The sequence below is a fragment of the Hippopotamus amphibius genome, chromosome 8, assembly GCF_030028045.1.
Source record: "Hippopotamus amphibius kiboko isolate mHipAmp2 chromosome 8, mHipAmp2.hap2, whole genome shotgun sequence".
Taxonomy (NCBI): Eukaryota; Metazoa; Chordata; class Mammalia; order Artiodactyla; family Hippopotamidae; genus Hippopotamus; species Hippopotamus amphibius.
The window spans coordinates 87,800,738-87,828,735 of NC_080193.1; the positions used below are offsets into that span (position 1 = coordinate 87,800,738).

At 54.6% G+C, this 27,998-nt stretch overlaps 2 protein-coding genes across 10 annotated transcripts; one reads left to right on the forward strand and one right to left on the reverse strand.

Annotated features, from left to right (window-relative positions):
- Positions 1-304: 304 nt before the first annotated feature.
- On the forward strand, positions 305-18,599 carry PTPRN (protein tyrosine phosphatase receptor type N). Its single transcript, XM_057745735.1, has 23 exons — positions 305-419; positions 1,879-1,929; positions 2,179-2,292; positions 5,252-5,348; positions 6,856-7,117; positions 7,200-7,554; positions 7,998-8,129; positions 8,738-8,772; positions 9,451-9,725; positions 9,939-10,025; positions 10,355-10,434; positions 10,600-10,664; positions 11,338-11,556; positions 11,982-12,182; positions 12,283-12,430; positions 12,592-12,665; positions 12,880-12,957; positions 13,070-13,189; positions 14,272-14,438; positions 17,264-17,317; positions 17,927-17,991; positions 18,194-18,267; positions 18,474-18,599. The coding sequence occupies exons 1-23, from the start codon at positions 305-307 to the stop codon at positions 18,543-18,545; spliced, it is 2,940 nt and encodes a 979-aa protein (XP_057601718.1). The 3' UTR covers positions 18,546-18,599.
- On the reverse strand, positions 14,402-27,982 carry DNAJB2 (DnaJ heat shock protein family (Hsp40) member B2). Of its 9 annotated transcripts, none has more exons than XM_057745736.1 (12): positions 27,840-27,982; positions 27,462-27,562; positions 26,684-26,793; positions 25,599-25,652; positions 25,288-25,410; positions 24,461-24,553; positions 24,129-24,231; positions 23,858-23,928; positions 22,803-23,009; positions 20,121-20,217; positions 16,980-17,156; positions 14,402-16,049 (listed from the first exon to the last, which is right to left on the reverse strand). In XM_057745736.1, exons 2-11 carry the CDS (start codon positions 27,524-27,526, stop codon positions 16,982-16,984), a joined length of 1,098 nt encoding a protein of 365 aa, XP_057601719.1. In that variant the 5' UTR covers positions 27,527-27,562; positions 27,840-27,982; the 3' UTR covers positions 14,402-16,049; positions 16,980-16,981. The 9 variants fall into 9 exon arrangements, 7 of the variants coding, with proteins under 7 accessions (XP_057601719.1, XP_057601721.1, XP_057601722.1 ...); XR_009055116.1 differs by lacking the exon at positions 14,402-16,049 and adding an exon at positions 17,510-17,564 and having other exon boundaries at positions 17,088-17,156; positions 19,923-20,217; XM_057745738.1 differs by lacking the exon at positions 24,461-24,553.
- Between the last annotated feature and the right edge of the window lie 16 nt (positions 27,983-27,998).

Consider the following 27,998-nt stretch of genomic DNA (forward strand, 5'->3'; position numbering starts at 1 on the left):
CAAATGAGAATTCTAGGGAGGGGCCTACTATTTAGCGTAGGCGGGATGGGGTGGGTAGGACCCCCACCAAGCCAGTGCTTTTACGCCACGGATGACGCAAATTAACGCAAAAGCCGGGGGTGGAGGTGCCGTCACCATCCGCCCGAGGTTGGCGGAGTTGACGCGAGAGGGGCGTGTAGACCCCGCCTCGGTGGGTGGGGAGTGGCAGGCCCCGCCTCGGCCCCTCTGGCAGGCTCAGGCCCGCGTCGCTGCGGCTCTTGCAGCGGGGCAGGAGCGCGGAGCGCGGAGCCCGGAGCCCGGAAGGATGCGGCGCCCGCGGCGGGCTGGGGGTCCCGGGGGATCTGGGGGTCTCCGGGTGCTCCTCTGCCTGATGCTGCTGGGCAGCCGTCCGGGAGGCTGCAACGCCATTAGTGCTCACGGTCAGGAGGAAATGGGGGTGGGGATGGGGGTGGGAGGGTGAGGATGGCGCCGGGAGCAAAACTCGGTGGGGAACGTTGGGGGGGGGGGGAAGTGTCACGAAGGTCGGAAGCTCAGGTAGAATGTGTTTGTGGAGTGGGGTAGGGGGAGGCACTGTGAGATGAGGAAGATGAGGGCGTCTGCGAAGAAAGGGGCGTAGGCCTGGAGGTGGGGCTGGGAACCCGGGGGCGGGACGTTAAGAGAAGCGGGCTCAGGGGAAGAATGCGGTTTTGGGAGAAGGAATGGGGGTGTATATGGACAGAGGGACCTAGAGACGGGACACAAGACCACAGGAAAAGCAAGTCTTTCCGAGGCGCCAAAAAGTGGCGACCGGCGCTGAGGGATGGAGGAGAGGGAACCCTGATCTCCTGGCAGTAGAAGTCGCGGCCTCGAGCTTCGGGGTCCCAGCTTTCAGTACAGGATCAGGCCGAGGGAGGGACCAGGGTGTCTCTTCAAGCCTAGAGAGACCGATGGCTGTAATCAGATCTCCGATAAGAGGCGGACAGCTGGTGGAGGGGGCCGAAGAAGGTGAAGAGGGAAGGGTGGTCTCACGCCCCCCTCCCCACAGCCAGGCCCGGTGCTGACTCACAACTGAGCGGACAGAGACAGTCAGCGCTGACTCACGGGCAGGGGGAGGGTGGGGGCGGGGGGCGCGAGGGGGGAGGGGCGCAAGCTCGCAGTCTGGCGCCCTCCTTCCCCTCCGCGCTTGGAGACCAATGCAAAATACTTCCTGTGGCGCTGCGGGTTGGTGGGGTGGAAGATGAAGGCTGGAATGGCGGAGAGGTCAGGTCCCTTGGAGACTCCTCACCCTGTCACCCTTCCCTCCCCCATAACTGCTTGCAGGCAAGCCCTCAGAGGCGCCAGGCTCAGAGCTTCAGCACCGCGAACAGCGCCAGCAGCACTGGGGCACGAACTGTGGAGACAGTGTGGGGAGCATTGCCTTAGAGGCACCCCACCCTTACCCCTTTCCCACACGAAGGGGAAGGGTGCTAGGGTTCCCACCTCTTCTAAGTCCCAGGCCATCATAAGATGCTTGTGGAGATTTGGGAAAGAAAGTCCCTTTTTCCTCAGAATTTGGACAAAAACTACCGCATAATAATTCTATGAGAGCGGAAGTAGCAATATATGATTCTCCATCATCACTATTCCCATGCACCTGGAAGGCTTCTTCTCACCTTTACTCACTTAAGCTAACTGAGGCTTTTAGGGAAAGAATCCAGACTTGCAGATCTTTAAAATCCTAAGTCAGATCCTGTGCTTTCTTCTCTTAAGAGGAAGCCTCTTCCCTCCTCTCCTCCCAGCTTAAAGCCTTCCTTAGAATGAAAGACTGGATCCCATCTACTTCCCCCTTTTCTAGCCTGTTCATCCATCTGAATTCTATGTGTGTGGGTGTCTGAGCCTCTGCTCACCTGTCCTCTACAGGCTGTCTGTTTGACCGCAGACTCTGCTCTCACCTTGAAGTCTGTATTCAGGGTGAGTGAGGCCCAAACATAGGATTTACAAGATGGGGAGTGGGGAGAGGGTATACAATGAGAAAGAAGTGTGGGGTGGAGGGTCTGGAAGGGAAAAGAGAAACTGGGCTTGGAGAGAAGGGATACTGGGCCTCGAGGAGCAGAGCTCTCTGAAGCTAAGAGAGGAGATAGAGGGAGAGCTGTCTATTTGCAACCTGGACTTTGGAAGTCCTCTTGTCCAAGCCCCCTACTGACACTTTTGTGCTCTTAGATGGCTTGTTTGGACAATGCCAGGTGGGAGTGGGGCAAGCCCGGCCTCTTTTGCAAGTCACCTCCCCAGTTCTTCAACGCTTACAAGGTGTGCTCCGACAGCTCATGTCCCAAGGTGAGGCCTAGATGCACTGGAGGAGAGAGACTGTAACTTGGTTAGATGCGGTGGGGGGTGGGGTGGGGGGGGCACCTGACTCCAGGATTTCTCTCATGGAACATTTCTACCACACCCACTCTGGAGCCTCACTTTCCCAGACCTTACTGGAGAAGGAGGCAAGACAGGAGTGGGAGTGGAACCCTAAAGATAGGCTGTTCACACTTAGACTCTCTGGAGGAATCCAGAGGAGGCTTCTAGAAGAAGCCACTGGAAGAGGCCAACATTCATCTCTTTAGGACCAACCCAATCTCTGGAACTGACTGAGTACTCCAGAGCCATGAATCCTGAAGTCCTCAGCCAGGAGAATACCCCACTCATCCAATTCACTCATTCAACCAATATCCATTGGGTACTTCTTTGTGGCAAACATAGTTTTAGGTGCTTGGAATATATCAGGGAGTAAAACAGTGATCTCGGATCTCTGCCTCCTGGGGTTTACATTTGGGGGGTGAAGGGAGGGAATACACTATAGAAGTTAGAAAACATTGGTATGTTAGAAGGCGATAAGTGCCATGGAGAAAACAATTACAGCAGGATAAAGGGATCAGAAATGGGGAGGTAGGAAGCTGTGGTATTAAATTGAGTGGTCAGGATAGATCTTATTGAGACTATGAAATTCAAATAAAGACATCAAGGAGGTAAGGATGTCTTCCAGAAGGTTATCTCAGGGAAGAGTGTTTCAGGTGGCCAGGGAGCTAGAATAAAAGTCCTAAGATAGGAGCATGAATTTGAGGAACACCATGGAGAACTCCTCTACAGATGGCTGTAAAGGAGTGTTGGAGACGCAGAGTAGAAGATGCAGTAGGTAATGAGGGAAGGGATGCTCTAGGATTTTTGTTGTTGTTGTTGTTGTTGTTTGTTTAGAGAATCATTGTGCTCTTTGCTCTAGGATTTTATATGAGAATGTATGGACATTGGTTTTACTCTAAGTAAAGGAGGAAACCATTACAAGGTTTGAGCAAAAGGGTGCATCATCTCACTTCTACTTTAAAAGGATCACTCTTGCTGCTGTGTTGAGAATAGAATGTAGGGAGTCAATGGTAGAAACAGAAACACTAAACATTAAAAGCTACCATAATAACTCATGTAAGAGATGAATAGGCATGGACCAGGGCAGTTGTAGGAGATAATGAAAAATTACAGAATTCTGCATGTATTTTTAAGGTAATGGGCATAATTTCATGAAATATTGTATAGGGCCATGAAAGAAAGGGAGGAGTCAAGGATGACACACAGGTTTTATTGCCTGAACAGCTGGGTTGATATATATGTCATTAACTATGCAGAAGAATCAACTTGGGGAAAGGGGTGTTCAGTTTTGAATATACTGAGTTTAAGATATCCATTCAAGTAGAGTGGGAAGTTGAGTATATAAGATTGGGTTTTGAAAGAGAGAGAGAGGGGGATCTTGAGTGGAGATATAAATTTGGAATTCTTTGGCATATAGACAGTAATTAAATCCATGAGGTAAATGAAATAACCAAAAAATTGAGTGTTTATGAAGAAGAGCCTTAAAGAATTCTATTATTAAGAGGATCAGGAGAAGGAGCAGAACAACAAGGCAGGTTGAGGAGGGAGAGCCAGTAAGACAGGAAGAAAAACAAGAGTGTTTGATGTCCTAGAAGCTAAATGAAAGTGTATCAAGGAGAAAGGAGTGATCAACAGTGTCAAATGATGGTGGTAGGTTAAGTAAGATGAGATCTGAGAATTGACCCTGGATTTGGATATGCAGAAGCCACTAGTGATTTTGATGAAAGCAGTTTTGGTAGAATAGTTGGGAATAAAACCCTGAATAGGGTGGATAAGAGGGACTGGGAGGAAAGAAATTGGATACAGCCAGTATAGATAACACTTTCAGGGACTCTTGCTGCAAAGAAAAGAAAAGAAATGGGGTGATAGCTGAAGGGCAACGTGGGATCAAGAGTATTTTTTTAAGATGGGAGAAATTACATCATGTTTGTATGTGAATGGGAATAATTCAGTAGAGAATAGGAGAAAATGATAATGTAGGAAATGGGAGAATTGTGGGGAAGATGTTCTTGAGTAGGTAGTAGGGGATGAAATCTAGTGCTCAAGTGGAGGAATTGGCCTTATATAGGAACACAGTATATAGTTCATCTAATATTAATAGGCCAAAAAGCAGGTATAGATCCCAGGATATGAGTTAAGAGCAGTATATATTTTTAACCCAAAATCAAGGAAGAAAGAAATGAGGGCGGAGAGTGGGAGATTATCCCTTTAAAATAGATGACTGACCTTTCCTGGGAGCAGAGTTTCACAGAGGAAAACAGTCAAACAGGAGATGGGCCTCAGGATAAGACAATGTTGATGAATGTTTAAAACAGGTGTATAGTGCTTTGGAGTTTTCCAAGCATATTCATTTCCCAGATTGCTCTTAATCTTTACTACAAACCCATGAAGTATATATTATTCCTACTTTACAAATAAAGAAAACTAAGGTTCAGGATCAACAGAAAGGAGCTGAATAATAATATTGATGACAATGCTGATAAGCATAGCACTTACTGAAAGCTCACTATGTGTCAGGTACTATTCTAACCATTTTCTATTGTGTATTTTCATTATCACAACAGTTTTAGGAGGTATAATCCCCCATTTTTCAGATGAGAGAACTAAGGCTCAGATAGGTTCAGCTAAGGTCACACAATTAGTAAGTGGCAGAGGACTTAAAGCCAGTCTCACTGGAAGCAGTCTCCTTCCCAAATACCTGAGGGTGGGAAAAGGACAGTTCAAATCACCCACCGTGTCTCTGGACCCCTGCACTGCTCCTGGGCCCTGCCAAATTCAGTACACTGCAGGGTGGAGGGTGCAGTTTTGATCTGCACTGGTCCCTGTTACTGGGCCCTCAGACTGTCCCAATCCAACCTCAGTCTCACCCTATTCTGTCCCCTGTCAGGACTGTCCTGGCACGATGATCTCACCCAGTATGTGATCTCCCAGGAAATGGAGCGCATCCCCAGGCTTCGCCCCCTAGAGCCCCATCCAAGGGACAGGTAAGTATCATTTCTCATCAACGCTATCATGGCAAGGATGTGGTGGGTCTGTGGTTGTCCTGATGGACAGAGGGAAGTGGGTACAAAAACCAGCAGGCTGGGGCACGGGTAAAAGAAGTTCTGGAGTGGTCATCCAACAGGCTTACATGCCCAACACAAGCTGAGCTCATCCCTGGAGATGCAGCAAAAGAGGGGCATTAAAAACTGGTTGTTTTGTTTTGTTTTGTTTTGTTTTGTTGTTTTGTTGTTTTGCCTGACACAGTCTTTTTTTTTTAATTTTTTATTGAAGCATAATTGATTTACAGTGTTAAAAATTGTTTTGAAACATTTGGACATTTGGTGTTTTTTTTTTTTTTTTGGTCTGGTTTATCTTTTAATGAATTCATTTACTCAGCAAAAAATACAGGGTTATACTATGTGCCAACCGCTGTGCTAATCTTTATGGATACAAAGTAGAACGAGACAAATTATTTTTTCTCTAGTACTGACATAAGAAAGATATATTAGCAAAGTTTCACCCACATCAGACTCAGATATGAATTGAATAATGGTAGTTAGTACTTGAACTGATTTTTAGGATGCATCAGGTTAATGAAGTAGAGAGAGTGGAGAAACTACAGTAATTAATACTAGATGGTATTGGCACAGACGTATATATAAGCACTTATAAGTACATGTAAAACGATGTCCCTCTTTATATTTTTTTACATATACATGGGGTATCTATTCTTTTTCAAATTCTTTTCCCGTTTAGATTGCTGCATAATATTGAGCAGAGTTCCCTGTGCTATACAGTAGGTCCTTGTTGGATAATCATTTTAAATATAGCCGTGTGTACAGGACATTTGGTATTTTAAAAGAAGCATCAAAGTAGTCATCATGGAACAAATTAGAAGTTTGTTGGACTGAAGCTGTTTAATGTTCAGTTTTATTACTGTGTGGAATTGTATATGTTAGGAGGTACCAGCATCTTTTTTGCGGTTAGGACATCTGAAGGCATCATTCAGACCCTGTAAAGCGGAGGAAAATAAATGAGGGCTTGGGGCTCAGGTGATGATACCAGGTGAAGAAGGCAGAGTGGGGCAGGGGAGCAGAGTGAGGGGGCACAGTACTGAATGTCTGGATGTGTACTTGGGGACATGTACACAGGGACAATGCGGCGAGCTGCAGACACAGTTCATCTAGAGCAGTTCCCAGCTGCCTCCCCCTGCTCCCGTTCTCTCCTTTTCTGTCCTTAGCCTCACACGTCCAGCTCGGCTGCTGCGTTTCCGGGACCCGGGCATACTTATCAGGGAGGCAATGACCTCTGCCCCAGGCTTGGCCCTCTGGCCCTTCCCCCTGCTCCTGTCTCCTCTCCTGAGGCTACCTCATCTCTTAGATCAGGCCTACTCTGTGCTAAGCCTGGCCCCACGACCTCTGCCTCGTAGGCTCTGTATGCCTTTGCCCCTCACAACCAACACACACACACACACACACACACACACACACACTTTGCTTTCCTCCCCAGATCTGGCTTGGTGCCCAGGAGACCTGGTCCTGCTGGCGAGCTGCTTTTACAGGGCATCCCCACTGGCTCCGCCCCTGCTCCCCAGCACCGGCTTCCTCGACCTCCAGCAGGCAGAGGCGGAGCTCGGGTGGGCTCCTCCCCGTCCCCTTGGCAGGCTGAGCTGCTGCCCCCTCTCTTGGAGCATCTGCTGCTGCCCCCGCAGCCCCCCCACCCTGCCCTGAGTTATGAACCTGCCCTGCTGCAGCCCTACCTGTTCCATCAGGTGAGCCCTAGACATTGCCTCCCCCACCCCCAACCCCCCAGCCCTGACATCTGCTCTTATCCGAATCTCTGGTTTCCCACAGTTTGGCTCCCGCGATGGCTCCCGGGGCTCAGAGAGCTCCCCGGGAATGGTCCGTGTTGGCCCCCTGCCCAAGGCTGAAACCCCTGCCCTCTTCAGCAGAACTGCCTCCAAGGGCATGTTCGGGGCGCACCCTGGCCACTCCTATGGGGACCCTCCAGGGCCTCCGCCTGCTCAGCTTTTCCAGGAGTCAGGGCTGCTCTACCTGGCCCAGGAGCCACAAGTGCCCAGCAGGGTCAGGGCACCAAGGCTGCCAGAGCAAGGGGGCAGCAACCAGGCAGAGGAATCCTCAGAGGGCTATGAGGAGGAAGGACTAGACGGTCACAGGGAGAAGCCACCTTCCCCAGCAGAGCAGCCAGGTAACAGAGTCCTTGGCATCCACTCCCTGCCTGTGGGGCTGCTTTCCGGGGGTCGGGGAGTGGGGGGCGGAGCTTCCCCACTATCCCTGCATTTGTTCACTTACCCTTAAAGTCATCCATACATTCAGCTAATGTCTACCGACCACCTGCTCTATGCCAGGCACGAGGTGGGCAGTAGGGATACAGTGGAGCGGTGGGGGTTGGTGAAGAGCTGACATGACTCTTCTTCAGCTGGGGAATCAAGGAGTCCCTGCTGGGCCTGAAGTCTGGTCTTGGCCCAGGAAGGTTCTTTCCCCCAAAGTGTGGACAAGGGTCGGAGGGGGAGGGCATCAGTGTCCTGGTGTTTGAGAAGTTCTTAAATGTGCTGGTCCCCTCCCAGCCCCAAATGCATCCCCAAGTTCATCTCAGCACCAGCCCTAAGCTCTGTGTCTGGCTCCCAGCAGATGTGACTCTGCAGAGACTGGCAGCTGTGCTGGCGGGCTACGGGGTGCAGCTGCGTCAGCTGACCCCTGAACAGCTCTCCACCCTCTCAACCCTGCTGCAGCTGCTGCCCAAGGGCGCAGGACGAAATCTGGGTGAGTGTCCAGGCACAGAGACTACCAGCCCCATGGAGGCCTCCTGCCCCACTTCTCAAGACCACAAGAAGCAGCCTAGAGGGGAAGGGCCAAGGTCAGGGGAGGGAGTTCTTTTGAGACATGGGTCATTGCCAGCCAAGGGCAAGGGGCAAGGGGCAAGGGGTGGGGTGGTGAGCTGAGGAGTTAGAGCAGGGAAGGACTGGAGAATACAAGCATTGGGAAAAGAAGCCAACAGTGCGTGTGAACTGGGATCTGGAGGCACCCAGAAGGCTGCACAGAAAATGAAGACCCAAGGAGGGGTGTGGCCAATGCAAAGGAGAAGCCAGTGATTGATGGGTAGAGGGAGGACTGAGCAAAGACTAGCTTTGAGAGGTGTGGCCAGTAACAAAGGGAGGAGTTGATAAAACAGTGAATTATAAGGCAGAGGCACAGGGGCACGATGCCATGCTTAGGATGAGACCAACGACAGGGTCTTGGTCACCGACTTCAGGAAAAGGGACTACAACAGATGTAACAGGCTTGGGGCCTCTGGCCCTTTCTCCCACCTGTGTTCTGTGGACCTTGGCCTTGGCCCTTTGCCCAGAATCTCGTTTTTCCTGTCTCTGCAGGAGGGGTTGTAAACGTTGGAGCAGACATCAAGAAAGTGAGTTTTCGACACCTCCCTGACCCATAAGTGCCCCACAGCAGCAAACCCCCTTGGCCAATCTAAACCTCAGGATCGGGACCCAGAATCTGTATCCTCCAACCCCTCATTTTGGGGGAACCGAGGTCCAGAGGCTATACACATCGTTGTTGCAGGTCTCACCTCAAGCTGAAGGCAGAGCTGGGACCAGAAGCCAGAATTCTTCATTCACTGCTTTTTTTTACTGTGGTCATTTCAGACCATGTTCTGAGGCTCCCTAAGGGAAGGGGAGGATGAGAGCAGGCAGGCTCCTGACCGCCCTGCAGCCTGAGGTGCCCTATCTGTTTCACACGTTGGATTTCCAAGATTGAGTGGCTACACAAAAGTCGAAAAACCACTCCCTGCCTGTTCATCTTCTCCCCGACCCCAGCTTTCGTCACTCCGGAGCTTCTCCCCACCCCAGCGCCATCCTGGTCATGAATAATCACTCATTCAGTCCTTTATCCATTCATTCCTTCATTCATCCACTTGGCTTATTTTCCCGGATGCCCTCTCTGTACCCAGTGCTGACCTGGGCCTGGGGATAGAAAGGGAAACAAGTCCTAAGCGCCCCTGTGGGAGCTCAGGGTCCAGGGTGTGGACCCGCGTCCCCCGACCCCTCCACTGGTAGAGACCGTACCTCCATCCTCTCTTCTACAGACCGTGGAGGAGCAGGCGCAGGGCGTAGATGCGGCAGAGCCTCCACCCCCCACCCCCTCCCTGCCTGGATCCCCCACTGCTGGTCCCACCTCCAACAAGGCCCAGCAGGAGCTGACCTCTGGATCCTCCGAGCCTCCCAACGCTGCCGCTCCCCCTGCCACACCCGTGCTGCTAGAGAAGAAAAGTCCGCTGGGCCAGAGCCAGCCCACGACGGCAGGGCAGCTCTCCACTCGGCCATCGGCAGAGGAATATGGCTACATTGTCACTGACCAGAAGTAAGGGCTCCAGCCTGGGGCAGCCTCCCAGTCCCTTGGGGATTGGGCTGGCCTGCCTGGCAGGAAGCAGAGAGCAGAAGTCCAGATGAGAAGCAGACAGGGGGCTGGGCTGCTCTGCACCGCTGGAGGTGGCTCTGCACCCCTGGAGGTCGTTTCAAGAAAGTGGCTAAGAGGGTCACCACTTTCCTTCCTCTGCCGGCTCCCCCCTTCCAGGCCCCTGAGTCTGGATGCAGGCGTGAAGCTTCTGGAGACCCTGGCGGAGCATGTGCACATGTCCTCGGGCAGCTTCATCAACATCAGGTGAGGCTGTATCTGGCTGGGGCAGTGGGGATCCAGCGGGTAGCTTGCAGGGGAAGGTGGCTGGAGGGGCTCAGGGGAGGAGGGGAAGACAAACTCTGGGTAAGGGACCAAGATCGGGTCAAAGACGTTTCCAGCTGCACTGAAGGTACAGCCACACCTAGCCCTGCTGCTGGCTCAACCTAGCGTCTTCCTGGCCTCAAACACCCCTGTGTGGCATCTCTGATGGGTTTTAGCCTCATCCTCTAATAGGGAGAGGGCCAGCGTGGACCTCTCATTTTGAATCAGGGGTCTGTGGTGGATGAGGCGGTAACATACCTCCTATTCGGCAGTGTTGTGGGACCAGCCCTTACCTTCCGCATCCGACACAATGCACAGAACCTGTCTTTGGTTGATGTGACCCAGCAAGCTGGTAAATACTTCTTGGCCCCAGCCCGAGTCGTATATACCCAGGCCTGTGGCTGATGCTCCCCTTGAATATTCCCAGCCCTCATGTACCCTGACTGCCTGGCATAGCATGTCATGGGGTGGAGACCACATGGGGCTGGAGAGAATCTGACCTACGTCCTCCCTGCAGGGCTGGTGAAGTCTGAACTGGAAGCACAGACAGGGCTCCAGATCCTGCAGACCGGAGTGGGACAGGTATGAGATAACTGAAGAATCAGTTAAAGCCCCAGAGGACTGATGTTGCCCACCAGCGATGAAGGCAAACTTGACAGAACAGGAGCTGAAATATAGTACAACTAGCTGGTCCACCAGCTTTGCCAAAGCAGCCCTCCTCCATGCAGTTTTCTTTCTGACCAGCAGATGGCCCCAACAGGCTCCTGTTCCCTGCAGGTCCAGGCTTCTATAGGAAGCCCGGCCACTTGGAAGAACTATTACCTGAGATGGCCCTAGCTGTCCATAGATATTCTAAAGCAAAGTCTCAAATTACAAGGGAAAGCATTACACAGAAAGGACACTGAACTCAAAATATGCATTTCTTCTGCACCCAACACTGATGCCTCACATTCTACTATTTGATCCCTTGGGTCTCTCTATACTTCTCTACATCCATTTTTAAATGCAAAAACTCCTAGGGAGGGTCACCCACTAAATCTCTGGCAGTGCAGTGTGCTTGAGCTGGTCTAATGGGGATTGAGAAGGAAGACCTTGGGTCTATCTGAGTCCTTCTGCTTGGACTGCCATGCCCCTTCCTCCCAGCTTTGCCCCAGGAGATATCCTAGCAGAGAGTGGGGCGTGGGACAAGGCTGAGGAGCAGCTTCTGAGTCTCCCCCCGCCACTGCCCTCCTTGATGCTAGCCTTGTTCCCACAGAGGGAGGAGGCAGCCGCCGTCCTCCCCCGACCGGCTCACAGCACCTCTCCCATGCGCTCCGTGCTGCTTACTCTGGTGGCCCTGGCGGGTGTGGCCGGGCTGCTTGTGGCTCTGGCAGTGGCTCTGTGCGTGCGGCAGCATGCGCGCCAGCGGGACAAGGAGCGCCTGGCCGCCTTGGGACCTGAGGGGGCACACGGTGACACTACCTTTGAGTACCAGGTGTGCAGCTCCGGAAACTTGCTGATGAGAGGGAAGGGAAGGGGCTCGGGAGTCTGGGTCTCACATGGGATGAGGACGGGGAGTTGGATGTCCAGGCAGGGGCTGGAGAAGCCCCCGTGGGGGTGTCGTGGAGGCATTTTGAATGGATATGAATTGAGAACAGATGGTTCTTGAAGTTCTCCCCAATGCTATGATTCTGGGGTTCTAGGATTCTGCTCTGTAATATCTGAGGTTGTCATAAGCACCAGTGAAGCAGAGCAGCCCCGAAACAGATGAAAGCCAGGGCAGAAGACACTACCCCAGAGGAGATGCGTTTCATTCAAAAGCAATCAAGGGCAAACCTAGGGACTCCACTGAACTGGGCCCAGGACTCTGTTGAAAAGACTTCAGGAGACCTTGGCCCCTGTCCCATCCTTCCTCTGCAGGACCTGTGCCGCCAGCACATGGCCACAAAGTCCCTGTTCAACCGGGCGGAGGGTCCACCAGAGCCTTCTCGGGTGAGCAGCGTGTCCTCGCAGTTCAGCGATGCGGCCCAGGCCAGCCCCAGCTCCCACAGCAGCACGCCGTCTTGGTGCGAGGAGCCCGCCCAGGCCAACATGGACATCTCCACGGGACACATGATTCTGGTCAGGACAGGGCACGGGCCCAGAGGGGGTGAGGGGACACGATGGTGGGAGGGGCAGGGCTGGCAGTGGGGGCCAGCACCAGGCTGTGGTGCCCCTGCAGGCGTACATGGAGGACCACCTGCGGAACCGGGACCGCTTGGCCAAGGAGTGGCAGGCCCTGTGTGCCTACCAAGCGGAGCCCAACACCTGTGCCACCGCCCAGGGGGAGGGCAACATCAAAAAGAACCGCCACCCTGACTTCCTGCCCTGTGAGTGAGTCTTGCTGGCCCACCAGGCCCAGCCCTCCGTCTGCTGGGAGCTCTGGAGGGCTTGGGGGAGGGGCTGGGCTCCTGGCTCAGGCTGAGTGGCAGAGGTGCCAGGACCTCAATGACTGGAGGGGCTTCTGGGGTGGGATGCGGGGTCTATGCAGATGACCATGCTCGCATCAAGCTGAAGGTGGAGAGCAGCCCTTCTCGGAGTGATTACATCAACGCCAGCCCCATTGTGAGTGGCCCCCACTTCCTCCCCATTTTCATCCTGCCCCCAGAGACTCCATTTCCCCACTCAAGGCCCTGGAATTGTGGGCCTGATGTGTCCATCCTACCATGGAAACGGGGGTTCTCAGGCTCCCCCCAGACCCTGGCCAGCTCCCTTTGACCGAGTGTCTCCATAGTGGCATTTCCCATTCTGGCTCATGATGTATCTTTCCTGCCCCCAGATTGAGCACGACCCTCGGATGCCCGCCTACATAGCCACACAGGGCCCACTGTCGCATACCATCTCAGACTTCTGGCAGGTGGGCTTTTGGAGGGAGGGCTTCTCCAAGGACCAGGGGCCCTTGTGGGCAGCCATGGCCAGCCAGGTCCCAGGGAGGTTAGAATGGAGCTTACCTGGGTCTCTGTCCCTAGATGGTGTGGGAGAGTGGCTGCACCGTCATCGTCATGCTGACCCCGCTGGTAGAGGATGGTGTCAAGCAGTGTGACCGCTACTGGCCAGATGAGGGCTCCTCCCTCTACCATGTATATGAGGTCAGCAGAACCCCACGGCCAGGAGACAATGGGGGTGGGGAAAGTGGATGGTGCACCCACTCATACATGTGTGAACATATGTGTATATAAACATACATGCACACATGCATATACATGGTGTGTATGTGTGTGTCTAGTCTAGGGGCAAAAAGCACTTATAGGGACCTATGATGAAAGGTACAGATATAAAACTATAAAACAACTGAAACTAAGGTAAGAAGTTAAAAGCCAGGAGTATAGTTTTGAGACAAGGAAGATAGGTATACTCAAAGACCAAGATTGAGACCTACTTTTATTGAGCCTAACTTAGATCTGAGTTTCCTGGAGGCCAAAGCAAAGAAAGAAATGCCGCCAGTCACATATGTGGCTTTTGTAAAATAGAAACAGACTTTCATTAGGAGAGAAGATAGGTAGTGGGGAACTGGGCAGAGGTAAAGCAGGGGAAGGAGCAACATTCCTGACAAATGGGAGGTGACAACCCCCATAAAACGAGACATTAATTGCACTTCTCATCATCAGATGAGCACTGGGTAGCAGTTTTTCATCATCAGATGAGCACTCAACAGTCTTTTTTTTTTTAAGTTTTAAAAATTGGTCTTGCTTGTGGTTAAAGAAAAAAATCAAATGAAAATGCAGAAGTTTATCAAAGTTTATGGTGTGTGTAGCACAGACACTTTGCTAGTCTCTGTGCAGAAGAGGAAGGAGCTGTGAATTCAAGAAGCTCACAATATTGGGGATTCCCTCGCAGTTGGGTGGTTAGGACTCAGTGCTTTCACTGCTGGGGGCCTGGGTTGGACCCTGGTTGGGGAACTAAGATCCCGCAAGCCACTGGATGCAGCCAAAAACAAAAAACAAACAAACAAAAAAAACCTCACAATAGTTGTGTCTAGATGGAAAAGCCACCAGTTGTCCTGAGCAGTCCGTAAGTGACACAAACAGCTAGGGTTCTTGCGGACAGCTGGGACAGTTGGGGCAGATGTTTGGGTGAGCTTCCTGGAGGATTTAGAATCTGACTGGCCTGGGAGGCCGGGAGGATTTGGAGGTGCCCTGTCGTGCTCAGGCCTGTGCCCCCTCCTCCGTAGGTGAACCTGGTTTCGGAGCACATCTGGTGTGAGGACTTCCTGGTGCGGAGTTTCTACCTGAAAAACGTGCAGACCCAGGAGACGCGCACGCTCACGCAGTTCCACTTCCTCAGCTGGCCGGCAGAGGGCACCCCGGCCTCCACCCGGCCCCTGCTGGACTTCCGCAGGTGAGCGCCCCAGCACCTGGGCAATGGGGCGGCCCGAGGGAGGCTCGGAGGATCCAGGGAGAGAGCAGCACAGGAGCAAGGGGGCCGGGAGCTGGGCTCTCCTACCTTCCCCCAGCCCATCAGCTCCTCCTGGGGCCCCAGGTCAGGAGAGGCAGGCCCTCTAGTCCCACCTGGAGCCTTGGCCTTTGGACCTCCAGTGCCCCCTTCTAGACACCCCCAAACCAGGACTGACTGAGCTCCTGGTGCCCCCTTCCAGACACCACCCCCCAAGCAAGGACTGACGCTCTGTCTCGCGGTACCTATCCCTCCACTGCTGTGGTCCAGCTCCTGTCTGCTCTCTCTGCTGGCCGGCTGTCTCCTTCCTCCCTCTTGCCTTCTTTCTCTCCCTGCCTCTCCGTGTCAGGCTCTTTCTCCCTCTCCCTCCAAGAAGGGCTCACCTTGTATCTAGCTCCCTCCCTCCCTCCTTCTCTCTCTCTCCTTGGTCCCTGCTGTCTGTTTCCTTCCGTCCTACACCTCCAGGCGTCCAGCACTGTCTGTGTCTGCTGTCCCCTCGCTGTCTGTCATTCCCTCCTGCCATTCCTCTTCTTTATCCCTCTGTGTCTCTTTGCCTCTATTTTTATTTCCCTGTTTTTCCTTCTCTTCCCCTCTCTTCCTTCCCTCTTTTCTCTCCCTCACCCTCCCACTCCCCCCACCTCTTTCTCCATCACTCTGCCTCGAAGTCTGTCTCACTCTTCCCCTCCATCCACATTTCTGCCTCTCTGCACCTTTCCCTGTTCCTTCTCCCTGCTCCATTTCCTCCACCTCCCTCTCATCTCTGCCTGTTTACTCTGTCTCTCTCTGTCTCTGTCTCCCCTCTCTGTCTCCTCCCTCCTCTCTCTCTCCCCCTCCTCTCTCTCACGGCTGCCAGCGTCATTTTTGTGATCTGCAGCTAGTATTCTCACTCCAGTTGCATAGTCACAAAAGTGCTCATTGGCAGGTGTGGCCGCTGCATGGACAGGACATGAGGACGTGTGGGCCCAGGGACCACCCTGAAGGCTGCTGGGAGAGCCGGGAGCTGGGGGGGTGGGGTGCTCAGGGAAGGGAGTTTGGGAGGATCTCTGGATTCTTGAGGACTCAGTGGAACCAGGCTCCTCAAGATGCTCCTCACCAGGCTGGCCTGAGGTCTCTAGGTGCTGGGCAGAGAGCAGAGGAGCAGAGCCAGTGGGGGGGGGGGGGGGGGCGGGGGGTGGATGTTGAAGGAGGAACCTGAGGATAGTTTCTGAGCCTCAGAACAATGGCTTCTAACTGGGGTCCCCAGGGCCCGAGGCACAGGCTTTTCAAAAGCAACGCAAGGGGTATAAGAGCTATTTTTTTGGTTTCCACATTTTAAAGATCTCTATAGAACTAGTGCATGGACCTGTTTTAAGGTTGCACAGGTAAGCTAAAAGGTTATATTTCTTTGCTTTAGGATGGAATTATGTAAACTCAGTTGGCATTAGACACCCAGACAAATTAATTGCTGCTTAATAAGTATAGTTTGGTGAAGGTCCACCAGAGGGAAGGCAAAATATTTTCTTAAGTCCTAGAAAGTGACTCTGAGCAAAGTTCCTTGACCTCCGTCTGTTTTCTTACCTGTGAAACGAGAATGATGACATACTTTAGGGGGTTGTTACAAAGTCAATAGCATAAAGTCTATAAAATCTACCTTAAGTGCCTGGCACATAGCAAGGGCTCTATTAATTCTAAATGCTATTTATTATCATTATTATTAAATGATTGGGAACCACTGTGGCAACTTCTGTTCAACTCCAGCCCTGATGTACCAGCCAATATGCTAGGAAACCATGTGGACTCTTAGAAAACCATTCAAAGTCACCTGGCCCCTGCAAGCCTGGGGGAACCAGACTGGAGGACCACTAAGTTCCAAGCTTCCCCTGAAACTCTCTAATAACTCTTCAGAAGGTCCTCCCTCACCCTGACCCACTGGAGCTATCAGGAGTCTGCAAGTGGCTCTCAAAGCAGGAATGTCATAAGGGACAAGGGCAGGTTAGACTGGGCCACTGAGAGAGGAAGAAACCCCCTGCTCATTGCTGAGCTGTGATCAGGGCAGCAGAGTCTGAGGTCCAGGTGGACCCCAAGTCTGAATATGACCCAACCACAGAGCACTGGTGTTGAGGTAAGACTTATTAAGGGAGATAGGTGGCAGCATTACATTCAGAGCTGAGGGGTTGTCCTCCCCTCACCAGAAGAACTCTGTGCCCAGGGCTACTACCTGACCTCACTGCTGGTGAGGACCACAAGGAGGCTGGGTGGCGAGGGGAACACCCTGGGCAGCTGTAGGGGCAGAGCAAGGATGTGGCAAGATTGACACCTTTGAAGTCACCAGAAAGCCCATCCCCCCTGAACTTCTGACAGAGGTGGTTGTTAATATTATTAGGTATTATCATTAACAGTACTGTCATTTAATGAGCATCTACTGAATGCCAGATCTTGCACTTAGTTCTTTATGTGGATTATCTCATGTGATCATAGTAAGAACCCTAAGAAGGAGGTTGCTATTACCATCATCCCCATTTTACAGGTAAGAAAACTGAGGCTCGAACAGGTTGAATCAGTTGTTCCAGGTGCATAGTCTGGACACACAGCTCATAAGTGATGAGGCGAGCCCAGTGCCATCCACACCATCGCTGGTTTTTTGCCTCCAGCGCTGACTCCTCTCTCCAGCCCTCCTCCTCTGCCCTGGGTGTTGGGGAGAAAAGGAAGAAAGAGAGGCCCACAAGTGTGTGTTTCGGTTCCCCTTCCCCTCTGCTGGTGCCCGCTGGCCTCATGCCCATTTCTTGTTGCAGGAAAGTGAACAAGTGCTACCGGGGCCGCTCCTGCCCCATCATTGTGCACTGCAGGTGCGTGCGGGGCGGGGGGGGGGGGCAGGATGCGGGGGGACAGGCCAGCACAGGCCAGAGGCCCCTGAGGTGGGGCATTCCTGGTTCCTGCCCGCTCTCTGCTCCGGCTCCCTGTGCACACCTCCCCAGCACACTGCCTGCCTGTCCTGTTGATGCCAGCAAACTACAGTCCATGGGCCACATTCAGCATACCATCTGTTTCCTTAAAGGCCCATGAGCTGAGAATCATGTTTCCATTTTTAAATCGCTGAAAAAGAAAAAAAAAAGAATGCACAACAGAGACTATATGCGGCCCACAAAATGGAAAACATTTACCATCTTGCCATTGACGTAAACAGTTTACTGCATGAAAGCCTGACAAGAGGCTGGAAAAGGCTATTCCCTTCCCTCTTGCTGCCTCCACCTCAGGGCGGAGCCAGGGCTCTCCTTTTCAGTTGGCTCACTGCCCAAGAGACACCCTGCGCGTCACAGGCTCCCCACTCAAGGCCCAATTCCCAGGACCAGGGCTATGACCTTTCCTCACCCTTGGCTCACTCATGCCCCACCCCCAGCTAACCCTCCCCATTCCTGCCGGGTCCAAGCTCAGCCTGTCACCATCTCCTCTTTCAGTGACGGTGCAGGGAGGACTGGCACCTATATCCTCATCGATATGGTACTGAACCGCATGGCAAAAGGTGACGACCTTCCCCACTGTACCCACAGCCCAGCCCCTGAGTAGAGTCTCCCCTGGGGTCCCAGGAGTTCATGGAGGGCAGGTTGCTACACCCCCGGGCTTTGTCCAGTCCTCCAAGCCTCCCACCCCAGGATGCCCTAGGCTTTCTGGGTCCTAGCCTCCTCTGGACATCCCCTGAGCAGCCCAGTGCCCCTCCTCCCCAGGAGTGAAGGAGATCGACATCGCTGCCACCCTGGAGCATGTCCGTGACCAGCGGCCCGGCCTCGTCCGCTCTAAGGTGACTGTTCCTCCCTGCACCCACCCTAGCCACCACTCTTCCCCGGCGAAAGCGGCAGCAGCCTGCCTCTCCTGCCTGCCTCCCTACCCCTCCCCAGGAGGGCTCCTTGCTCCCCCAGTGACTTCCCAAAAGCCCCCCCCCCACCCCCAGGGGCAGGAGCAAAGGCCAGGCCTCCCCATGACCCCCCTCCCCCTGCCCTTCCCCAGGACCAGTTTGAATTCGCCCTGACAGCTGTGGCGGAGGAGGTGAATGCCATCCTCAAGGCCCTGCCCCAGTGAGACCCCTGGGGCCCCTCAGTGGGCAGCCCAGCCTCTGCTCCCTCTTTGCCTGTGTGAGCATCTATCTGTGTACTCACTCCTCACTCCCTCGCCTGCCACTCTGGCTCCTCTTGGGCACGTCCAGCCCTTCCAAGAGGAGTGTGTAAGGAAGGGGAAGCAGGAAGGGGCATGCCAGAGCCCAGGCGGCCCGTGGGGGAGCTGGCAGCCCGCCAGGAGGAGAGGAGAGTCAACAATTCCACCCAGAGCCTCCCCCTGCCTGAGTTCCCCGGCCCCCATTTCCCACCACTCGGGATGCTCTCAACATGTCTGTGTGGACGCCCTCCACCCTCCAAGCGTGGCTAGAACGGGGCAGGGGGCCACCACGCCCAGCTCTTCCTGCTCTCCCAGCCCCTGCTGCCAGCTGTCCTGCCGCCACGACTCACTCTGGCCCTTGCCCTTCCTGCCTCCGCCTCTCGCCCTCCTGCTCCGTGCCACCCAACTCTCCCTCTGGCACAAGAGAACATTTCTAGAAAAATCTACTTTTCTATCAATGTGAATAAAGTGAGTGTGTTGTGTGTGCAGCTGCAACCTGGACTCCTACGTGTTTCTGTCTGCTCTGCTTCCAGACTCCAGCCCCAGCCTCAGTCTGGAGCCGGGCCCTGCTGCATTTCTCAGGAGATGCAGAGAGGGCGCTGGGGGAGCCAGGCCTGGGAGTCAGGCTCTCCAGGGCTTGAAGGGTAACTAGTAACAATTAGGCAGTAGTTTGTATGCTGTGCTCCCTATGCGTCTGGCAGCCTCCCAGATGCTTTACACCCATTAACTTGTTTAATCTTCAGGACATGCTACCAATCATTAGCCCTCTTACAAAGAGACTGCACCTCAGAACTTGCCCAAGGCACCACAACTAGTTAAGTGGTGGCGTTAGGATTGGAACGCAGGCGTGCTTGACCTCTTTGCTGCCTGTCCTCTCAGCTCTTGGGCAGCTGCCTCACGTCCTTCGGCCTCAGGAATAATGTACGTTGAGCAGGATTGAGGTTAGGACTAAATGAGGTGATGCAGACAAAATGCTCACCACGCCTTAAGCAAAAGTAGCTAAACTCATAGCGACTCGCAGACCAGGCCTGTGAGATGTGACAACAGTCATTCACCTGGGGGCAAGGGGCACTTTCTCCCCTCGTGCAGAAGAGCCCTCATCCGCATGTCATGAGGTTTCCTTGGACAAAAGTGGTAGACACAGAAATGAAGCAAAAAGAGCCTTGCGCCTGGAGCTACTCGGGAGTGAGGGCTGCCTAACCTTGCCAAGGCTCAGGCCCCTCACACGAACAATGGGTGAGTACCACCTGTCCCGCACAGGGAGCCAAGGGACCAGGGCGCGGACCGCAGGCCCCCACCCCTCACCTGTGCTCTGCTGAGGCTCAGCATCAATGTTTGCCATCTCAAAGGCCAGAAGTGGGCAGAACAGCCATGTTACAAACTTCCAGCAGATTCTCTCAAGATAGAGGCTTGAAATTTCTCTTGCGGGACAAGCTGCTTCCTGGCTTTGAGAAAAATACAGTAGAGGCCCTTTGGCCATTGAAGATAAAGCCACGTGCTTACCCCGGAATGGAAGAGACAGTAGGCGGGGAGCCGCACTGCCCTGCTTGACAATGGAAAGGTGCTTGTCCTGTGGCTGGGAGGGCATCTCTGCAGGTGTCTGGAGAGAGAAGGGGAGGGGTACCTGGCTCTCCCCTCCCTGGGGCCTGGACCCTGGGTGGGGCGGACGTTTGCCACTCCACATGAGAGAGGCAGGCCTCTGACACTGGCCGCTGGCCTTAAGCTAAGGAGACCTGTGGAGGGGGTTCAGTCGCTGGGCCTTGGGAGGAGGTTTTTCACCACGTGTTTCTGGCTTTCTGTTGGCCTCATGTGTTCAGTCAAGTCATAACTCAGTCTGGTCCGAGCTGTGCCGCAGAGTATTGGGTGGTGGGACCCTGTGCGAGGGGAACAACAGCTGCCTGGGAAAAGCCAGCTGTGGGGCCTCAAGAGGTGAGGGCAGAAGAAGGTGCGCATTTCAGGGGATTCCACAACATCCTTAGAGAGGGCCACCTAGTCAAAGAGGGGACTTCTGCTGTCAGCTGGGAAGGCCTGCAACCTCTGGATCCCTGGGCAATAAAGGGAGGTATGTCACCTGCTGGTCCCACAGGGCTCCCCCCGGAGAAGGAAGCGCGTGGAACACGGCACACCACCCAGCTCTTGAAACTCGGCTTTATTGACTTCCAGTGTTTCCCTCTTGGTCTGAGCTCAGCCCAGAGGGCTTTGATAGGTCTCTGAGACTCAGCGGCACAGGGTCTGGCAACACCCCGGGTCCACCACTCCCCTCCCCCACCCCCAGGCTCCCCCCAGAGGAGGAGAGGCAGCTTCCGTGGTGTTGGAGAGAAAGAATGGGCAGCGGGGTCAGAGGGCAAAGAAGCCAGACAAGCAGCCACATGCCCAGAGCCCCATCACAGGCCACGTCCAGCCACACAGGCACACCCCCCACCCCCAGCACCCCCAGCACCGAGAGGGCCAGCGCGGCCTTCCCTCCCACGCTCTCGCAGGCCCATTGTCTGTCAGCCTCCTGAGACCACACGCTGCTTAGCTGCACCCGCCCTGGCTCATTCTCAGACCCCGGCACTGCCCACAGGAAAAGAGCCTCTCCCAGATGCCAGAGGGCCTTGATCTGCACACTCGAACCCCGGCACTAGCAAGAGGTGTCAGGGGAAACAAAGCTCAGACCATTACCCCTTCATCCACATTCTTGCCACCCCTGCCAGGGACAAATCAAATGACAGGATCTCCCCATCTCACAGTGAGTGACGTGCTGACCAGCACTGGAACGACACGTCCCAGGATGCACAGCTCCGTAACGGCATACCACTTCCCTTGGCAAGCATGATCTGACAGAAAGGAGGCAGGGTGCGTTGCATTCTGGGACTTGTAGTCCCCAAGAGACGGCACCAAACACCCAGGGAAGCATTTACAGGCTAAGACTACTTCCCACCCAGCCCCCACCCACCACCCAGGCCCGGCTCTATGCTCAGCACGGGCAAGGGAGAGGAATGGAGGGTCCCCTCCCAGTGCACAGGGTTGGGCGCTGTCCTGTTGGAACTGTGCAGCGACTCTGGGTCCCGGACATCCAGCTCAGAACACATCTGGGGAGAGAGCGGGGGCGGGGTGACAGGAGAGAGCGTCAGCAGCAAGCCGTGGAGGACGGAGCTGAGCATGCAGCCCTGGGCTAGCCCTGTGGCCTCTCCCTGAGCCCTGATGCATGGTGCAGGAGGATGGGGTACAGTTCCCTCCTCAGCCTCCCTCCTGGGGCACCCTGACCTTATCCCCCCTCTCCAGGATTAGCCGGCCTCACCTCTGGCTAGTCCCGAGGCCTGGGGCAGGCTGAGGCAGCAAGAGGAAGGGAGGAGGAGTAGGCTCCGGTTCCGAATCTGGATGGCCGAGAGGCTCCCGCCCCACCCAGCTAGCCTCCCCAGAAGACCTTATGGCCCTACCGGCCACAGCATCTTCCTCGCCACAAAGAGGCCTTCTGGGGGAGGGAAGAAGGGAGTCCCAGCCAGACGGCAGTGAAAGCAAGCGATGTGGCCCGTGGGGAATTGCAGAGAGAAGAGTGCGAGGGAGGAGATGCAGCACCAGGAGGGAAGCAACACACACGTCAGAGCTCAACACTGCGCAGAAACCAGGGTGGGGGTGTCTGCAGCCGGACAAGGAGAGCCGTGGCTGCTGACTCTGGCTCGGAGAACCTCAGGCCAAGCCCTCCTTCCTTAACATCATCAGCAACACAGGTGGCAGAAGACCTGGGCACAAAAGGCCCCACCCAAGCCACTAATGCCCCTTTGAAGCTCCCTGTCTAATAACAATAAGCGCATCCTGGCTCCTCAGGCCCTCCCACTGCCCTGAGGGCCCCCACCCTGGGCTTTGCCAGGGACCTATCAGCCATGGCCCAAGCACAGCAAATCCTGAGTCCGCGCTGGAGTGGGGTGGACCTGGGAGGGAGCACAGAGGTAGAGAGGGGCTCCTGCAACTCAGGCCACGCCCCTCTCTGCTCTCCTGACAGTGAACAGGACCCCTGGTCCCCCTGAATCGGGTGGGTTGGGCCTGGTGATCAGAGGATGAGGCAGCGGGAGGCCTTCTCCTCTTGAGATGGGCTGGGTTTGGCTGTGTCACCCCTTGCACCCTCATGGGTCTCCCCTGTGCCCGGATCGTGGTTCTGGGCCTTGGGCTGCCCCTGCCGTCGTCGCTGTGCCCCCCGCCCACCTGCCGGTTTCTTCCCAGCTGCCTCCATCTCTGACAGGCTGTAGGCCATGGCAAGCTGCAGGTCCTCGTCATCCTCAGAGAGGTCGCCGTCAGGGGGTCGTGACACAGGGGTCTGCCGGACCTGCGTGGCCCCTGACCTGGTGGTGACAGACTGTTGCTGCTCACGACGGCTCAGCTCTAAGCCCAGCGCCAGGTCGTCCGGGATACCTGCGGGAGTCACGGCCACCATGAAGCCCTCTGATCCAGGCTGCAGGAAGCCTGCCAGGCTGCCTCACGCAGCAGCGACTCTGACCACTTACAGCCCCTCCTTTGGAAAGGGAGTGCTTGCATTTTGGCAACTAGCATGGTGGTTATGAGCATGGCCAGGTATTCAGCCCAGCAGGTATGAACTGTCTCCTTTGGCAAGTTACTTAACCTACCTAAGCCTCCCTTTCCCCATCTGTAAAATGGGAGTGATGAGAGTGCCTACACTGTCAAATTGTTCCAATGATTAAGTAAGACAGCCTAGGAAGAGCCCTTAGCACACAGAGCTCCCAGAGTCGGTGGGCATGAAAGGGTAGCCATGGTGACCATCCTGTAGTGCGTGGTATTGTGGGAAGAAGCATTCAGCTCCAGGAACCCTGTGTCCTGGGTTTCATTCCTGGCTTTACCCTTTACTAAGTAGGTCAAAGCTTTGGGGCTAGGGCTTCTTGGGAGTTAGGGCCACTTAGCCATGCTGAGGCTCAGTCTCTTCAAATAAAAAGTAGGGCGAATGCAAACTGCCCTGCTTTCCCGTGGCTGTTTTAAGAATACAGGGGATACGGTATGTGTGCAAGTGCTTTAAAAATAGTCAAGTGCTCTGCAAACTCCAGGCACCCCACTCATGACAATGGTGATTAGCTGGCCCTCTAAACTCTACAATGCTCTGTCCCGGCCCCCTTCCCCGGGATCACCATCTACGATCTGGCCAGTGTGACCTCCCTGCCCCAGAGGAGTTCAGAGAGGAGCAGCTGGGGTGGGGGGCTTTGGGGCCCGGGGCTTCCTGATCGGGCTTGGGTGGCAGAGCCGCTCCTCACCATTGATTGTGACAGACTTCAGCTGCCCGTCCTCCTCCACTTCCACCCGCTCCTGCCCGTTCTCCATGATTCTGTGGGAGATAGCACGGTTCACTCAGCGGGCACGCCCGAGTCCTGTGGGTGCCTGTCCAGGCTCCAGGACTCCGCAGCGGACAGGACAGAACTGGGCTCTGCCCTCAGGGAGCTGCCTCTCCAGTTGAATGCAGCTACCCCTCCAACCCCCCCACACACACACCTGCCACCCCCGTATGGTCCCAGAAGGAGCCCTCACCTGCGTGTCGTGATGCGGCGTCCTTGGACAAAGGTGGTAGATGTAGAAACAGAGCGAAAAGCACCAGCCCCAGGACTGAAGGAGAAGGATGAGGAGGAGAAGTCTGGCATCCGGACCAAGGAGGAGGAGCAGGAGAAGAGGATGTTAGACAGAGGCTGTACCCAGCAGGCTGCGCTCACAACAGGCCAGGAACCTCTGTGGGGTCTCCCCACACAGCTGCCTGGCGGCAGGGCTCCAGAAACACAGGGCAGAAGGTGTGGGGAAGCAACAAGCTGAGGCGAAGGGCTCCAGGACTCCAAACATTTGCAAGCATGGGAAGGGACGGCACTTACCAGAGTGCCCAGGGAAGGAGGAAGAGAAGGTGAAGAAAGGGCCCGAGTGTCGGGAACCCCGGCTCTGAAGCTCTGAGAAGGGGCCCAGATCATCTGCAACGAGTAAGCAGATGAACCATCATCCGGTGAAAAGATCCCCCCACCCCAGGACGTGTGAACCCTGCTCCTAAGTCTTGAAACAGAAGCCGCTAAGCAACTGGGTACATTTCTGATTTTCTTCTTTTTTGCTTGGACTGATTTATAAATTAAATTCCCTTTTATTATTATGCATGAAAAAGGTCCCCAGTCCATTCTGGCCACCATAAAGAATAAAGGCGGGGCGGAAGTAGGGAATAGTGCCTTCAGTTTTATGCAGATAAGCCTGGTGTGATGTCAGGCAGACACAGCTCTGCCATCTTCTGTGTGATTCTAAGCAAGTTATTTGAACATGCCTCAGTCTTCTCATCTGTAAATGGGGATAAAATTATCTACCTCACAGCGTTCATTTAACCATTCAAAAAAGTGGCATCTGGTGTTGTTTGTATTGGCACTATCACTGTCCCATGATGCTCTGAGTCTTGCTTTCATGGCCGTCATTGTGGAGGTTTAACAATGAATTATTGTTATCATTTAATAAGGCAAGTCTCTGAAGTGTCACTAAAGGGTCACGTGGGTTCTGGAATGTGTAAGGTTCTGCCCCAGCGCTCACTGGATCCACCCCCACAAAATCTTCCGTCCGTGGAATTTTGGCTTCCCTCTCAGCCTGCTGCCTAAGGGCCTCCCAGCTGATGGAGAGGGGGCCTGGAGGGAGAAGTTGAGCTCATCAGAGGCCACCTGAGTCCACTCACCAAAGAGCTCCGCAAAAGGGTCTCCACTTCCAAAGAATTCCCGAAAGACCTCCTCCGGGCTGCGGAAGGTGAAGGTGAAGCCAGGCCCAGCACCGCCAGCTTCCGCCCGAGATGGGCCAGTTCCTGGAGGAGAGGCAGGATGAAGAGGGGGCTTAGGGTGTGCACCCTGCACTGAGCCAGGGGACCCCACCTACGGCACGAGACTCCAGGAGCCTCGAGGGAAGAGTGAGAGCGAGCGTCCACTGCAGGAATCTGTCCTCTCTCCTCCTCCCTGACCCACTTTCATCCCTGGACACCCCTGCTCCACCTACCTGCGCCAGTCAGCCCTTCCCGGCCATATCGGTCATAGATCTCGCGCTTATGCTCTGGAAAGAGAGAACAGATCATTTCTCCCTCCTTCTCGGATGATGGCCTCCCATTCCAGGCTAGCACCCTCAGAGGACTGTCCAGAGACTGACAACAGGGTGCACAGGGGACACGGGCTATAGGTTTCAGCAGCAGCTCAGCCCTTCATACAGTGACTCCTTCTCATCTGTAAAATGGACACAGTAACAGCACTGACCTCATAATTCCAAGGATTAAGATAATCTACCTAGCACAGTGCCTGATACATAGTGTTTCATAAATGTTAGCTAATTATTACTATGTTATTATTAATCAAGGCCTAGCCTAAATGTCACAGAAAGACCTTCCTTGACTACCTAAAACTGGTGTCTGTTACTCCCTATCACATCACCTTGCTATGTTCCTTTGGAATAACCTTGTCTATGCATTTACTTGGTTAATGTCAGTCTTCCCGGACCAGACTGTGATAAACCCATCAGGACGAAGACACTGCCTGCTTGTCCTCCATCGTTCCTTAGTACCCAACAAGGGCCTGGCACCATAAGCACTCAGTGAATATTTTTTGAATTAATGAATGAAAGACCTGGAGTCGTATTCCTTGAGCAAGTTACTTCACCTCTCTCAGCCTCAGTTTCCTTGCCTGAAAAATGGGCATGATAAATTCTGTCCTTCAGGACAGCTGTGAGGACTGGTGGAGATTACACCCACCAATGCCTGGCACAGAGGAGGCTCAGCACACCTTGGTTACCTGCCCTGCTTCCTTCCCCTTGTCAGGATCCATGCTATCATTACCAGACCCTGGGGAGCAGACACTGAGACAGGGGATCAGCGGAAGAATAAAAGGGTGCTTGGCGCACAGTAGGTGCTCCTCTGAATTGAAATAAACAAAAATCCTACAGTCCCTGTGGGAGGGGGGCACTTAAATACAAGGTTGGAAAAGGCATGGAGGAGACTGGGGTGGTGGCAGCATGGCTTTGGGAAGGAGTGTGATGGGGCATGAAGTGGGAGTGACAGGTGCTACCCTGCCCTGACCCCTGACCCTGGCCCTTACTGTCTGACAGCACTTCGTATGCCTCGGCCACCTCCTTGAACTTCTTCTCAGCAAACTCTTTATTATCTGGGTTCTTGTCTGGGTGCCACTGTAAAGCCTTCTTCCGATACCTGCAGGAAGTGGGTTCAGAGGGGAGGGTCAGGGGACAAACGCAAGCACGTCCCACCAGGGGACACAACGACCCATTTCCTGTTAGCCCACCACAGCCCTTCCACCACGCAGATCTCAGTCCATCCCTGCAGCAATGTTTTAAGAGTCGCTATCTCGCCCCTCTGCAGCCACTGCTGAGACTACATACTTGTGTTAGAGGGTGATAAGGTGAGGATGAGAAAGCCCCAGGCCTAACCCCTCCCTGTGGCTTGCTGGGGCTAGGGTTGCAAAGGACGTGGGTACATGTACCCATGGGCGGGGGGGGGGGGGGGGGGGGGAGGGACGCTAGTCCCTCCTGATCACAGTGCTTGAGCATCTTTGCACTGCAACCTGAGAAAGCCCACATCTAGAGGCTGGGGGTTGGCGTAGGAGTGAAGGGGAAGGGAGGGGATGGGAGGTGCACTGGAAAAGAGCTCACACTGCACCTCCCAGCGGAACTTCACCCTATAGACTTTCTCCTATTCATCCAGGGGTCTCCTTCCTCCCTACAGGGGTCAGTCTCTGAGGAAGGGCCCCAATCCTTCCTAAGGACCTGGTTCTCTCAGCACTGCCTCTTAATTGGCCCCAGGGTGGTGGGAGTGGGGTGAGAGCAGTGAGTGGCTTTCTGATGCACAGCGGAGGCACTTACGCCTTTTTGATGTCATCAGCGGACGCACTTCGCGGCACGTCTAGGATCTCGTAGTAGGATGCCATGGCAACTCGCTAGTCGTCAAGCGGGCCTCCTTGGGGCTGCGGTAGAGAAGGTACAGTCAGGCCGAAAGAACCGAGAGCCCCTCCCTGGGGCTGGAGACCCCCGGGGGCGGCGGGAGGCGCTCCCAGGGGGCAGCAGAGCCCGCTGGCTCTCCTCGCGGCCGGTGACTAGGCTCCCTCGGGCAGCCTTATCGGCCCTCGCAGGCCGTGCCACGGACTATCTCGGGGCCCAGGGCCGGGGCGTCCTATCGCGGCCCCCAAACGCCAGCAACCCGGCCCAGGGCCCCCCAGCCTGACCGGGGCCCCCCGCCCGCACCTCCTCCGCGGGGAGTCCCTGGCCTCCTGCAGCGCCCCGCCCCTGCCCCCCGCCGGGAACCGTCTGGCACCGGCTTCCCGGCTTGCGGCTGCTGCGTAGGACGCGGCCGGCCCAGCTGTGCGCGCAAGCATGCGTCAGCGGCACGGAAACTACTAGAGA

Excerpts from the sequence above, each read along its gene's own strand:
- PTPRN (XM_057745735.1), top strand. The coding sequence starts at position 305 with ATGCGGCGCCCGCGGCGGGCTGGGGGTCCCGGGGGATCTGGGGGTCTC. Across the intron at positions 12,958-13,069 it reads CCATCTCAGACTTCTGGCAG|ATGGTGTGGGAGAGTGGCTG; the intron begins GTGGGCTTTTGG and ends CTCTGTCCCTAG. Across the intron at positions 18,268-18,473 it reads CCGGCCTCGTCCGCTCTAAG|GACCAGTTTGAATTCGCCCT; the intron begins GTGACTGTTCCT and ends GCCCTTCCCCAG.
- DNAJB2 (XM_057745736.1), bottom strand. The coding sequence starts at position 27,526 with ATGGCATCCTACTACGAGATCCTAGACGTGCCGCGAAGTGCGTCCGCT. Across the intron at positions 26,794-27,461 it reads GCTGATGACATCAAAAAGGC|GTATCGGAAGAAGGCTTTAC; the intron begins GTAAGTGCCTCC and ends CACTTCCTGCAG. Across the intron at positions 23,929-24,128 it reads CGCCGCATCACGACACGCAG|AATCATGGAGAACGGGCAGG; the intron begins GTGAGGGCTCCT and ends TATCTCCCACAG.